Source organism: Choloepus didactylus, chromosome 2 (assembly GCF_015220235.1).
Source record: "Choloepus didactylus isolate mChoDid1 chromosome 2, mChoDid1.pri, whole genome shotgun sequence".
Classification (NCBI taxonomy): Eukaryota; Metazoa; Chordata; class Mammalia; order Pilosa; family Megalonychidae; genus Choloepus; species Choloepus didactylus.
In genome coordinates this window covers 110,292,199-110,305,927 of record NC_051308.1, presented here as the reverse complement: position 1 = coordinate 110,305,927, position 13,729 = coordinate 110,292,199, and the positions used below count along the sequence as shown (strand labels likewise).

General features: G+C 52.6%; 2 protein-coding genes across 4 annotated transcripts; one reads left to right on the top strand and one right to left on the bottom strand.

Annotated features, from left to right (window-relative positions):
* Nucleotides 1-87: 87 nt before the first annotated feature.
* Nucleotides 88-5,123, top strand: MTX1 (metaxin 1). Its single transcript, XM_037825817.1, has 8 exons — nucleotides 88-647; nucleotides 1,633-1,702; nucleotides 1,832-1,911; nucleotides 3,442-3,534; nucleotides 3,703-3,885; nucleotides 4,010-4,086; nucleotides 4,532-4,686; nucleotides 4,784-5,123. The coding sequence occupies exons 1-8, from the start codon at nucleotides 117-119 to the stop codon at nucleotides 4,996-4,998; spliced, it is 1,404 nt and encodes a 467-aa protein (XP_037681745.1). The 5' UTR covers nucleotides 88-116; the 3' UTR covers nucleotides 4,999-5,123.
* GBA (glucosylceramidase beta) lies at nucleotides 1,959-10,853 on the bottom strand. Of its 3 annotated transcripts, XR_005215214.1 has the most exons (12): nucleotides 10,689-10,848; nucleotides 9,514-9,601; nucleotides 9,067-9,258; nucleotides 8,796-8,942; nucleotides 8,345-8,478; nucleotides 7,976-8,148; nucleotides 7,510-7,747; nucleotides 6,991-7,215; nucleotides 6,423-6,586; nucleotides 5,901-6,017; nucleotides 2,807-5,778; nucleotides 1,959-2,145 (listed from the first exon to the last, which is right to left on the bottom strand). XR_005215214.1 is itself a non-coding variant. In XM_037825814.1 (11 exons), the coding sequence occupies exons 1-11, from the start codon at nucleotides 10,713-10,715 to the stop codon at nucleotides 5,673-5,675; spliced, it is 1,611 nt and encodes a 536-aa protein (XP_037681742.1). In that variant the 5' UTR covers nucleotides 10,716-10,848; the 3' UTR covers nucleotides 1,959-5,672. The 3 variants fall into 3 exon arrangements, 2 of the variants coding, with proteins under 2 accessions (XP_037681742.1, XP_037681744.1); XM_037825814.1 differs by having other exon boundaries at nucleotides 1,959-5,778; XM_037825816.1 differs by lacking the exon at nucleotides 5,901-6,017 and having other exon boundaries at nucleotides 1,959-5,778; nucleotides 10,689-10,853.
* Nucleotides 10,854-13,729: the final 2,876 nt, after the last annotated feature.

Here is a 13,729-nt window from a genome sequence, read left to right as displayed (position 1 = left end):
CCCCCCGTCCGGGCCCCAGGCCTGCCTCCGCTCTGGCCGCCGCCACCGCCCCTGTTTTGTTTCCATGGTGACAGGAGGCGCGGGGCCTGCTCCAAACATAACGCGCTGTGGAAAACATGCGGCTCGGGGGACCCCCCCCCCGCAGCCCCCGCTCGCGGCCGGGCCCCGAGAGGCCGCGGAGCAATCCAGGCCACGTGCAGTTTTGCGAGAGCTCTGAGAACTGGCCCAGGCGTCGGAGGCCCCCTTCTGCTGGACTCGTCGCGCCTACGGTGGTTTGGGGATCCCTTCGGTCGAGACGCCATAACTTTCTGAGGCGCGCCTGGCCGGCAGCCCTTCCCCCCTTCGGGGGCCGCCTCTGGTTTTGCTGGCGGCCGCCCTTCCCCAAAGCCCGCGGCCCCGCCTCCCGCCCGCGGGCCGCCTCTCCCGCCGGGGAAAGCCGCGCCTCCGCAGGGGCCGAGCCGGGCACTGAGCCCGGAGCGGCCGGAGGGGAGGAGGCGGAGGGCGGGCCTGTGCGGCGGAGGGCAGAAGTGGGGAAGGAGGTGCTTCCGGGACAGGGGGCAGACAAGATGGCGGCGCCCATGGAGCTGTTCTGCTGGTCGGGGGGCTGGGGGCTGCCGTCAGTGGATCTGGACAGCCTGGCCGTGTTGGTGAGGCGTGCCGCCGGCGCCCTCCGCTGCGCTCTAGAGAACAGGGAAGGGGCTCGAACTAGCCTAGCATCCGAATTTTGCCGGGGCGCCTCAGCACAGGGTGCAGTGGAGGAAACTGAGGCAGCAAAGAGCATGCTTGGCTAATAAGGTCTTAGTGCCCTGTGCCGTAGCAGTCTAGGCTTCCTGCAGCAATGGAAAGAGGCCTAGTCGGGAGTTCAGGAGATGGATTATAGCCCTTGCTCAGTCAATTCCTAGCAGTGTGACCTTGGGGCAATCTCTTCTTTCTGGACGTTTTTTCCTCCGGAAGTTTTACTAGGCTGGACGATCTCAGGGATCTCCGTCTTGACACTTCTGTCTTCTCAGCCCCCCTTTCCTCTTCCTCAACAGCATTTATTGATCCTATTGCTTGTTGGACCAAAAAGTCCACAGCCAGTCTCAGTGGAAAGAGCTTTGGAGTCAGACCGGTTCGCTTCAGTTATTCACTCACTCATTCATTCAATAAGCGTTAGACCCCTTCCAATTACCAACTTGGCATGCAAAGATGAATAAGATTTGGTCCCTACCCTCGAGTTGTTGACAATGTCGTAGGGAAAAGTAGATGTAATAAAACACACACAATAAAATGTTCAAGTGTTGAGATATAAGTAGTAACAGGCCACAGACTGCCAAAGAAGGGCAGGTCAGTTCTTTCTAGAAGAGATACTGGTTCAGAAAGGTGTTTACCAGGCAGATGGGAGGAGAAGAAACAGAAGAATTTTCCTGGCTGATAGAGCAGTACTTGTAATCATGTACATGTTCCGAAATCTCTTAGCCCTGTGGTACCTGTTTGTAAATTGAGAACTGTAATGCCCTACCTCTTTTTCATGAAGCAAGTGCTAAGCATAGGGCATGGGCACATAGGTATTCAATAAGTATTTTTCTCTTTTTGATTCCCCTGTGGGGGCCATGTCCCTGGCCTCTCCACTTTCTGCTTCTTTCCCTACAGACCTATGCCAGATTTACTGGTGCCCCATTCAAGGTGCACAAGATCACCAACCCCTGGCGGAGCCCTTCAGGTACCCTCATCTGGGGGGTGAGGAAGGGAGTATAGGAGGGGCGGAAAAGGAGACATGCGGGGATGTCATGCAAAAGTGTATGTATCAGCAGCTAAAGGTCTGGTGGGCATACTTCTCTCTCAATGTTAGGGACTCTGCCTGCCCTTCAGACCAGCCATGGAGAGGTCATCTCGGGGTCACACAAGATCATCGCCCACCTTCGAAAAGAGGTAGGTGGCTTGGGTACGGGGGCTGCCAGTGAGGGAAGTTCAGTCAATTCAGTGCAACACATGTTTATTGAGCACCAGGTGTATGCCAAGCTAGACACAGGCGACACAGAGCTTCAAGGAGTACCCAGTCTGATGGGAGAGACACACACAACATCACTGTAACACAGTAGGCAGTAGGCCAGAGATTAAGTTCAGGGTGCCGTGGGAGGCATACAGAGGCACAGTGTCTTCTGCCTGTTGGATGGGGAGGGAGGGAGATGCAGTCTGTTGACACATGGAACGGAAAAAAGAATGGACAAGAGCTGTTGGCTCAGGTGAGGCCTTCAAAGTTGAGGCTGAAGAGGGACTTCTAAGGGCCAATTCTTTTTTTTCAGGGCCTGCGTTGGATTGGATCTGGGGTTCAAGAGGGACAAGGCAGGGAAGTTGAAAAAGCATTCCAGAAGGAGTGGGGAGGTCTAGGCTATGGTGTCTACTCTGCTATTGACTGTATGATCTTGGACAAGTCATAATCTCTCAGAGCCATAAGCTCCTTATTTGTAACACTGAGGGGTTTAGCCAGGATGCTTTCCATCAGTTCTTCCAGCATTCATTGTCTGTGATTCCAAGAGGGAACCCATTGTCAGAAGTGGGGCCCTATTTTTCATTTCTACTTTCCCAAAGGTGAAGGAGCTGGGAAATTAATGGAGGCTTGAGAGGCATGGAGAGGGAGGATCCAAGTAAAAACCAAAGCCCCTGGCAGAGGCTGGTTTTCCAGTTTCCAAAGAGTTTTCTCCTAAATTATTTCCTAGCACTGTCACATTGAGAGAGATTATTTACTCCCATTCTGCTGGGAGAAACTGAGACTCAGAGATGTTTAAGGAATATGCTCAAGAGGTTATTTAGGAGCATAGCTTACTCATGATGTGGAGCTGGGTGGTGAGGAGTAGAGTGTAGATCCCAGGAAGGTAGGGCAGGATGAGACCTGGGGGTGGGGGTGGAATGTGGGTGTAATGGTGGCGCCTGGACCTTGGAATGAAATGGAAGAAATAGCCAAGAGCTGGGCACTGAGGGAACTAACTGGGGGGTCCTGTGCATGGGTCACTGGGTCCAGGGAGAGTGAGGATGGTGTCCCCTAGTTCCTGAGGCATGGACTGAGGCCCAACCTGCATCGGCGCTCTGCTCTGCTAGCTTTGTGGTGTCTGGATCGGGGAAGTTACTGTTACAAAGTTGCTGTCAGCAGGCATGCTGCCAGCTTTCCGTGGAAAACCTGGGAGCTGCTCCTAGTTTGCGGCCAGGCCTTCCCCCACCCCACCCCTCACCCCCAGCAGGCGGGGGACCTTGACGGCCAGCGGGCTCCAAGGCCCAGGCTTTCTGCCAACAGCAACAGGCTACTGGCTGGGCCCAAGCATGGGGGCCTCAGGGGGGAAAGCTCCTTGCTCTGTCTCCCCTACACTCAGAGGCCAGTGAGGGGGCTACCAGACAGGATGCCTCTCACCCTGGAGAAGTACCCTTGGGGTCCCCCAGTGACCACCTCACCTGTTTCTTCCACAGAAGTACAATGCCGATTATGATCTGTCAGCCCGGCAAGCGGCAGACATCCTAGCCTTCATGTCTCTTGTGGAGGAGAAGCTGCTCCCAGTGTTGGTGAGTGTGCCCAGATCTCCCAGCAGTCATGGCCAGCAGGGGGAGGGAGTCAGGCACCCATACACCCACATACAGGGTCAGAGTATTGCAGGGGTCAGAAGCCCACCCTGAAGTGGACAGGTGCACTGTCTCAAGACCTGCCTCTTTTGTCTTACCTACCCAATACAGATACATACTTTTTGGGTAGATGCCAAGAACTATGTGGAAGTGACCCGGAAGTGGTATGCAGAGGCTATGCCCTTTCCTCTCAACTTCTTCCTGCCTGGCCGCATGCAGCGACAGTACATGGAGCGGCTGCAGCTGCTGTGTGGGGAGCACAGGCATGAGAACGAGGAAGAGCTGGAGAAGGAGGTACTCCTGGGACAGGGAACCTGTTGTATGAGATAAGCTCCAAGGATGATGGCCAGGGATGGGAGTGCCTAGGTGGGGAGAGGACACTGTGCCCACAGCCTCAAGCCCACCCTTGTCCTTTTAGCTGTATCTCGAGGCTCGGGAGTGCCTGACCCTTCTCTCTCAGCGCCTGGGCTCTCAGAAATTCTTCTTTGGAGATGCGTGAGTCTGAACTCCAGGGCTATCGTGGGTGGCTTGGAAAGAGATCCAGGTTCAGATGCAGCCACAGGGGCTGGAGCAGCTACAGGGCAAGAAGCCCTCAGGACAGACACTGGGTCTGGTGATGGGGACTGTGTGTGGGGCTGGAGCCTCCTCAGTGGTACAGGAGGGCGGGAGGGCAGCCAGGCACAGGAGGGGCCTGCAGGGCTGTGGGGCACTCAATGTGCCCTTTATGCAGCCCCAGGATAGAGCCCCATTCAGGGGCAGGCTGGCGCCACCTGGGGAGCCCTCCTCATACCAGGTTCAGAACTGTGTGTCCTCTCCTACCCTCCTGGCCCCCTGCTGCCTAGAGCCCACCTCCCAGGGCCGAGACTCTGCCTCCACCTCCATCTTTACCCCTTCTACCCCAGTCGTCCTCCTCCATCACATCTTTCTCTCTCTGCTCCAGCCCCGCCTCCCTGGACGCCTTCGTCTTTAGCTACCTGGCCTTGCTACTACAGGCCAAGCTGCCCAGCGGGAAGCTGCAGGCCCACCTGCGGGGACTACACAACCTCTGTGCCTATTGCAGCCACATTCTCAGCCTCTACTTCCCCTGGGATGGAGGTAAGGGGCAGATGGGTGGATGGGAGCCAGCCCTGGGGAGAGTGGGCAGGAATCCAGGAACTAGCCACCCCCCTGCCCACCTTTCCTTGCCCCTCAGCTGAGGTGCCACCCCCACGCCAGACACCAGCAAGCCCAGAGACTGAAGAGGAGCCATACCGGCGCAGGAACCAGGTCCTCTCCGTGCTGGCAGGGCTGACAGCCATGGTGGGCTACGCCTTGCTCAGTGGCATTGTCTCCATCCAGCGAGCCACACCTGCCCGGGCCCCAAACACCTCAGCCCTAGGCATGGCTGAGGAGGATGAAGATGAATGAGTTTTCCCCATGCTCCCAGGACTGATTTTTTCTACTGTCATGCATTCCAGAGGCCCCTTGGCCTCCCTGTCGTCGGCACAGCTGGAAATGGGGTGCCACTCCCCAGAATAAACTTGCTCACATTGGCTGGGACCAGACATTCTCTCCTTTAAGGGGTCACCATATTTCCTGGTGGATACTCTGGGGGCTGCTTGGGGGCCTGAGCTTACCCACCGGAGCTTGGCTTTAGCTGTCCCTGCCCTGATGCTGGCCAGGCTTCACATGGCCCTGTTTTGCATCTCCAGGAAAGACAAGCAGTCCCAGTTCTGGGTCCAGCTTTCTTAGTCTCTTCCTTTCCTTAACCTCCTCTCGGCCCCTTCCTGTGTTTGTACAGACAGTGAGCTCACCCTGGGCCTGGGCCCAGTTTCCACAGGCAACCAGCACATAGCACACGCTCACACAGGCATGGGGTCCAGGGGGCCACCGGGGTTTCCCAATCCTGTCTCTAGGGGCCTTCAGCATCTGGCACCAACTAGAGGAGAGAGTGAGTCACCCAAACCACTGCTCCTGGGCTTACATCACTATGAGTTCATCCTGGCCCTGCCATGCCCTCCAAGCCACAGACAGCGCATGAGCTGACTCTGTCCTTTTAATACCCATGCTAAGCCCAGGTGCCTGCTTGGGTATCTGCTCCATCACTGGCGACGCCACAGGTAGGTGTGAATGGAGTAGCCAGGTGCAATAGTCTCCAGGAAGCCCACGGCAGGATCCTTGATGGTGAGAGGCACATCCTTAGAGGAGCTGGGGAAGGAGGGGAAAAAGTTGAGAGTATGATCCTAGCCAAGGCCCACCACCCTGTCTTCAGCCCTGGGGCTACTCAGGGAGCCTCATCCGCAGTTCCCAGGTCTTGCTGCAGCCCTTACCGATTTAGCACGACCACAACTGCAGAGCCATCAGGATGCAGCAGTGCCACTGTGTTCAAGTCATTCTTCTCACTAGCAACCAGCCCCACTCTCTGGGAGCCCTCAGGAATGAACTTGCTGGACACAAAATAGGCATTGTCAGGGACCCAGGCCCAGCCCCTCCGGCCCTCAGAACAGCTTCCATGAAACCCCCACCTAAAAAGTCATCCTGCTCCTCCACCCCCCACCCCACAGCCGCCCCTGCCAGAACTCGGTCCTCCCTCTCTAGGCCTTGAGCCATGCTGCTGGGCATTGGCCCTGCTCTCCCAGAACCTGGCCCCAGCATCAGGCACATCAGAGTTTGGCCGTGTCTCTGGTGGCATCTAGTCACTTCCTGCCTAGATGGTGCAAGAGGGGATAGGTGTGCCTTTCCCAAGGTTCCCACCCTAAACACCTTCCTGCTTCCTCATGGCATGGGGTAACATCAGCCTGAGGCGGGGTGAGAGGTGTGGTGTGGAAAGGGGATATCCGCCCTCCACTCACCTGAAGTGGCCAAGGTGGTAGAACATGGGCTGTTTGTAAAACGTGTCCTTGGCAATGTCCACGATGATAGGGCTGTCGACAAAGTTGCGCACCCAGTTGGGTCCCCCTTCGGGGTTCAGAGCAAGGTTCCAGTCAGTCCAGCCGACCACATGGTAGAGGAGGTTCTAGGGTGGGGATGAGGGCAGAGACAAAGGCTCAACCCTGGCGGGCCCCAGAGAATATATTTAAGGTCATGTGAGTGAGATGGGGGCTAAAGGTGGCTCAGCCCTGTGCAGGAGCCGCCCCCATATCTAAGGAGAGGGAGGTGGGGACTGTGGGGATAGGAGCATCTCAAGGAGGCTGAAAAATCTGAGGCCGAGGCAACTGCCTGAGACTCAAGCATTTGGAAAAAGGGTGATGGGTGTGTGAGTCTGAAGGGAAGACAAGCTAGAGAATCATGGCATCCCAAAATTGCCCCAAAGAACATGTCAGTGGCAGCAAAGATGGAAAAGGCCTTCTGTCAGCCTTTCATGAGACGAGGAAGGCATCTGAGGTGGCCTGTGATACAGAAAGGGAGACAGCTGCTCACCGTGATGATGCTGTAGCTGTACTGCATCCCTCGGTCCCAGGAGCCCAGCCGCACACTCTGTTCCCAGAATTTGGAGCCCACACAAGCCTCTGAGGCAAAGAGCATGGTGTCGGGGAACAGGCGATGTGTCTCCTGCAAGGTAGCTTTTGCTGGAGCCAGAAAGTCCAGGTACCAATGTACAGCGATACCATGGATATACTTAGCTGCCTCTGGGTTTGTAAGCACCTGCAGGGAAGGGGAAAGACTGCTGGGGAAAGAGAGCCATTGAACCAGGACCCTGCATGGGGGGTCCTAGAAGAGGAAACAGGGGACCTGAGAAATGGATGGTAGTGTGAATGCAACTAAAGGGGTTAAAGAGACAACCACAGGGGTGGTCCTAGACAGCTAGAGGCGGTTGTAGCCTGGATACCAGAACACCGCCCAGGTATCTAGGAATCAAGAGTTGGAAGCGGGAAAGGCAGTCATTTGGACCTTGGATTTGGGGGTCACTAGGCACCTCTGGAAGTCCTGGGGCCTTACCACCTGGGCCCAGCGGGGTAGCAGCAGGCGATTGTCATCTAGGATGAGCAGACGGATGTTGTGGTAAGAACTGTTGGTGAGGGTGGGACCCAGGTCACGGGCAATGAAGTCTCGCTGGTGTTCAGGGGTGAAGCCCAAGCACTGGAAGGGGTACCCACTAAACAGCCCTGCAGAAGGCTCGTTCTCTGCCGTTACTGCCCAGAACTGTAACTTGTGCTCAGCGTAGGCATCCAGGAACCTGGCCAGAGGAAAGGATGTGACTGAGCATGCATAAGAAAGGGGACCAAGACTCTGGGGAATGGGATGCCTGTTGGGGGGCAAAACTGAGGGGTCGAAGTGTGAAAGGTAGAAAGTTACCAGAAGGAGACTCAGGTCTGGAGGTACACTCAGGTTGAGAATTGGGACATAGACCAGGGTGTCCAAGAGTGGGGTTGGTCCAGACCCCACAGCCTTGCTGTTTCCTTACTTAATAAAGTAGTTGGCCCAGGTCCGATGGTAGATATCCCCCGGCTGACCCTTGAGTGTCCCCTTCCCATTCACTTTCCCGTTGGTCTTGAGCCAAGCAGGCGATGTCCAGGGGCTGGCAAAGAGTGAGATGTGACGTTGGGACAAGTCCAGGGCTCGCTGAATCAAGGGTATCTAGGGATAAAGGCAGTGAGGAAAGAGACACCTAGAGTTGGAACATACACAGACTGGACCAACCAGTACATCAGGCCCAGCCATCAGTCCTCACCCTCCAACCCAGGACAAAATAGCAAGGGGCAGGTTCTGGGTCTCTCTGCAAACTGCCCTGTCTTGAGACTCCTCAAGTGCCCAGGGCAGCCAGAGTACCCACCTTGAGCTTGGTATCTTCCTCTGGGAGGCTGAAGTTGAGCAACTGGAAGTCATCAGGGGTGTCGGCATAGGTGTAGACACGGATGGAGAAGTCACAGCTGGCCATGGGTACCCGGATGATGTTGTATTCAATTCCTGCAGAAAAGGATGACCAAGATATGGAAGTCTGAGTCAACGGGAGAATATGGGTACCTGGCCTATCATTTGCCAGTCCTAAATAATGTCTTAATCAGGGCCAAAGGGGACTCAGGCTCCTGAGCTGGAGCCTGTGGAGCTCAGAACCCAGGCCCTTCTGTGCCTGACAGCCCCCAAGCACTTAAGGCACTTAAGGGTAGACAGAGTTGGGCAGTAAGAGAGGACCCAAATGGGAGGGATGGGTGGAGGTCAGGGTCAAGGAAAGGTCAAAGAACAGTATCAACTGCCCAATGGCATCTTGTTCACCTCCTCCTCACCTTCTTCAGAGAAGTACGATTTGAGTAGTAAATTCTGGACAGGGGGTGAAAGGGCAAGGATGTTGAGAGAAGCAGCATCTGTCATGGCCCCTCCAAATCCCTTCACTTTCTGGAACTTCTGTTCTGGGTCCAGGGTCAGTAGCAGCCCTGAGGAAATCCACAGGGAATAAAGGGTGTAAGTGCACAGAGGAGAAACTCCATGGCGATCACTGGCATAATTAAGCTCCAGGAGAATTCCAGCCTGGCTTGCGGTGAGGGCCATGGTGTTTACCTGTGCCTGTGCGGTTGGCCTGGATCTTCCCCACACTCAGTTCCATCCGCCGCCCACTGCGCGTGCTCTCATAGCGGCTGAAGGTGCCACGGGCAGGGAGGGTCAGGGGGTCGAGAGAGTCACAGTATGTGGCATTGCAGACACAGACCACCGAGCTGTAGCCGAAGCTTTTAGGGATGCAGGGGCGGGCACCTGGGAGAGGGAGCACAAGCAGAGGCAAGGGCTAAAGGACAAGGACAGAGAGAACTGACACATTGATTGAAAAGAGAGACTGGATGCAGGTTTCAAAAATCTTGTCACCATATCCCCACCCCAAGATTGGTCTCTGTTACTCAGAAGGGTTTATTGAACACCTATTAAGTCCCACTGGTATACCAGAAAGCAACCAAAGGACCATAAGGCAGAAAGGATCCTTGGGGCAACCTCCATCCCCCTTTACTCACTCACCTGATGCCCATGACACTGCCTGAAGTAGAAGCAATCCTGTGAGGCTGGCAGCCATGACTCCTACCCTGCCCAGGTAGATGGGACCTTCCTGAGAACAGAATGATGTGTGGCTAGAAGGCAAGCCCCTTACCACCCTCCAACTACTTTCTCGGGCAGGGCTTGGCTGCCTGCAGATGCCCACAGCCTGGTCTTCCACCTTTATTAGGGTTGTGACAAAGTCTCCCAACAGACACCTTGGTGTAGCCCTCCCTCCAACTCTTGCCTCCCCGACTGCCAGTGACAGCTCTCTGCCCACCCTTTCACCAGAATGACGTCTGACCCAGAAGGTTGCTCATAAAAACTTCCATCTGACTTCTGTCATTGCTTGAGTTGCGCTTTTTTTCAGAAAAAAATATATATAACTGCAAACACCTGCTAAAAACTTCAGCTCCTACAAGCCATCGCCCCTGGCCCTGCAGTGAACCACAAAGTCTCCAGGCAATGAAAAAGCAACAGCCCATCTCAGTGCAGCCCAGAAAGTTCCCTTTAGTCCCTTTAGAGCATGCACACTAAACCCCTAACTCCAGCCATTCTTTACCTTTGTTCATTATAATAGTAAATTCTCCACCTCTGGGCAGGATTTAGATGCCATTTTCTGAACATGCAATGTATGTAGAAGCATGTTCTAGCATGACCAGGGACTGCGCATACTCAAAAAACAATTCTTTGAAAAACCACTTGAATTCTTTACTAAACCCCCTGCCCACTTGCCCCAACCACCTGTGCACGCATCCCTTGATCTCCTATAAAAGAATCCCACTCACCTCCCTATGGGGAGAAGGTTCCTTTGTACACGGGTCCACCCTTCTCCACTCTTTGGCCAAAGAATAAAAAAAGTGCTGTTTTGCTTTACTGAAACTGGTTTCGTTCTATTGGTACGAGCGACACCGGACAGGAGACCCGTTTTAGAGGTTCTGACCCATGGAGGGTCAGTAACACAACCAGGACCTTCCTCCACCCCTCTCCCAACCACTTCTCCCTCCACTCCTCCCTCCTTCCATCTGTCCCTGACTCAAACGAGTCAGAAAGGCCGGGGTTCGAAGAGGGTCTCTATCCTTCTTTTAGTTCCAGAGCCTGGCAGGCCAAGATTCCAGAAGCAGCCTGGTGAGGCTAATGGGGACCCCTGGCCCACACACCTCTCTGGAAGGACTTGAAAGCTCCATCGCCTCAGGGTCACCGGATGGGGAGAAGACTGCTGATATTCCAGAGCATCGGAGGGATAGAAGATCCACCAAAAACAAAACGGATGCACTGCCTGCGATAGCTATAGGCACTGGGCTAGCCCCTTGGGCTAATTCCGGTTTCCTGGCGTGGGTGGGTCATGTGATGATAGGATCATCACATGATACCAGAAGTGAGGCAATTGCAGCCATATTTGTAAAGGGCGACTGACTTCCTCTGGACTGGTGATGATTACACACCCTATGAATTTGGGAAGATCACAACTGTCACCTGGATGAAGTCTGACCCAGAAGGTTGCTCGTAAAAACTTCCATCTAAGTTCTGTCTTTGCTTCAGTTTTCAGAAAAAATTTAACTGCAAACAGCTGCAAAGAAGCTAAGCTGCTTATAAGTCCAGCTCCTGCAAGCCATTGCCCCTGGCCCTGCAGTGAACCACAAAGTTCCCAGCCAATGGAAAAACAAGAATCCATTTCAATGCAGCCGCAAAAGTCCCCTTTAGTCTCCTTAGAGCATGCATACTAAGCCTCCAACTCTGGCCTTATTTTAACTTTGCTCATTATAGTAAATTCTCCACTTTGGGCATGATTTAGATGCTATTTTCTGAACATGAAATGTATGTAGAAGCATCTTCTAGCATGACCAATGACTGCACGTTCTCAAAACCAATTCCTCGAAAAGCCCCTTGAATTCTTTGGAATTTCTCTTGCCCGCTTACCCCAACCACCTGCACACACAGCGCCTGATCCCCTATAAAAGAATCCCACTCACCTTCCGTCAAGGAGAAGGCAACTTTTGGACACAAGTCCACCTTCTCCATTCTTTGAATGAAGTGCTGCTTTGCTTTACTGAAACTGGTTTCATTATATTGATGCAAGTGACACAGGACAGGAGACCAGTTTTAGAGGTAACAGCCCATAGAGGGTGGTAACACAAGTTAAGGAAGAACCTAAAACAAACAGCTGGGTGTAGGATTGGTAGAGGCACAGAGGATAGGGACCACATCAGGCACATTGCCTCCCTGAGAAAACATTTTAAAGGGTGTTACTAATTAAAGAAGTTCACCAAGCAAAATATTGAGGCCCCAGAGATGATTAAGATGCAGTCTGTGACCTTATATAGAGACCCGTAAGTCAGGGGAGTCAGATGCTTGTACAGATAATGACCAATAAAGAGAAAAATGGTAACAGGTGGGCATGGAGAGCTTACTGAGACAAGGAACAACCCTTCGTGGCTGGGGAGTTATCCAGGGAGGCTTCCTGGAGGAGAATGTCCCTCAAGTGAAAGTTGAGTAGGAGACTATTAACCAGTGGAGTACAGGGAGGAGGGGACCTGGGCAGTGGGATGGTGTGACTGGAGGGAGGGAGAGAGTCATCAACACAGCCCCTCTTGTCACCTCGCCTGTTCATCATCACATGCAGATTGTAATAACCATCCTTCCTTTCTCACAGGAGAGGCGGCTGTGTAAAGTAGTTCAGAAACTGCACCAAGTTGTATCTTCAGTGGATGTAAGAAGGGAGTTGTCCATGATGTTGTCTCATGGACCACATCAAATGTGATGTAGTGGGAAATGACGCACACAATTATGACCTGACCAGCACCAGCTCTCTGACCCTATTTCCTCACCTGTAAAATGGAGGTAATAACACAAACTCAGGTTACTGGAATCAGTGAGATAAACCCTGTGCTTCCTAGGCAGTCAGGAAGCAATTGTTTACTGTTTACTATCTTTTTCTTTTTTTAAATCATCTCAATGAAGTCTTTTCAGATGCACCCCAAGCAAAGCAAAACAATCATTTCTTTCTCGAGGTTCCTACAGCACAGTCTCAGTAAGAGGAGCAGAGTTTGAACCCTGGCTCCACCATTTGCTGGCTATTTGCCCTTCAATAAATAATCAAACTAAGCCTCTGTTCCTTTTTTATAAAAGGGAAGTGATAACTCCTACCTCATAATTTTGTTGTGAAGTTTGAGTTTAAGCACAATAATGTGTGTGTGTCTAGTACACTTCCTGGCACCAGATATTGCCACAAATCAGCTCTGTGTTTACAGAGGAAACTCGGAGTTTCCTGAGGGGACATCTTACTCATTCTCAGTACTCATATCCTTGTAGAGGGCCTGGCACAGAGTGGGTAGATGCTAAATTGGTGAGTTCAACTGAACCAGCTTCACCAGGTTGGTATCTGCCCTATCCAGATTTCCTGTTTTTCCAGGAAATCCTGCTCAAGGATTATTTTTGGGAGGAGGTCAGGTGATACCTAGTACTTTACTTCCATCTAGTTCATTCATTCCACAAATGTTTATTGAGCAAACTCTACCTTCATCCCACCTGTGCTGTGCCCTGTTGGGCTTGACGCCACCCCACCTGACCCCTGTTTCCCTCTGCAGGCACAGTTTGTGAAAGAGTCTTGTTTCTTCTTTTTATGCTTTGGTTTGTAAATTTTTTTCAGAATAGACACCATCTCATCTTTCAATTCCTCTCACAATTGATTTGCCCTTGAGGCTTTTATATTTTATTTTCTAAATAAAATTAGTTGTAATAAAAGCTAATATTTATTGAATGCTTACTTGGTGCTACTTTGTGCATCGTCTCGTTTTCATTCTCACAAGGCAGATACCGTTATTCTCCCCATTTCAGAGATGAGGCGCCTAAGACTGAGGGGTCATTACATTTCTCCAAGTCCCTCGGCTACTCAGTGGTGGAGCCTGGATTCACATCCACAGTCCATGGCACACATTAGATATTTACTGAGTGCCCCCAGCGTGCCAAATGCTGCGCATTGGGTATTTTCAAAAACTGTTAGGTTACTATGCAGTGTTTGATTTATTTTGTTTCAAAATCATCCCTTGTTTTTTTCCGTAGCGTTCTACTGGTCCAGCAGAAGTTATCTTCAGAAGTGCTGGCTACATAGTAACATTTTTGGATCTCTTTTCCGCCAAGACATCCGTCAGGGGATACCTCTTCAGTAATGAAACAAATTCCAGAACACCCAGGTTGGGCA

What these genes read in the sequence shown, in the direction of transcription:
- MTX1 (XM_037825817.1), top strand. Translation starts at nt 117, where the DNA reads ATGCGGCTCGGGGGACCCCCCCCCCGCAGCCCCCGCTCGCGGCCGGGC. An exon ending in CCCCTGGCGGAGCCCTTCAG is followed by an intron (nt 1,703 to 1,831) that starts GTACCCTCATCT and finishes TCTCAATGTTAG; the next exon opens with GGACTCTGCCTGCCCTTCAG. An exon ending in AGAAGCTGCTCCCAGTGTTG is followed by an intron (nt 3,535 to 3,702) that starts GTGAGTGTGCCC and finishes TACCCAATACAG; the next exon opens with ATACATACTTTTTGGGTAGA.
- GBA (XM_037825814.1), bottom strand. Translation starts at nt 10,715, where the DNA reads ATGGAGCTTTCAAGTCCTTCCAGAGAG. An exon ending in GGCCAACCGCACAGGCACAG is followed by an intron (nt 8,943 to 9,066) that starts GTAAACACCATG and finishes GGATTTCCTCAG; the next exon opens with GGCTGCTACTGACCCTGGAC. An exon ending in TGGGCCAACTACTTTATTAA is followed by an intron (nt 7,748 to 7,975) that starts GTAAGGAAACAG and finishes TCCTCTGGCCAG; the next exon opens with GTTCCTGGATGCCTACGCTG.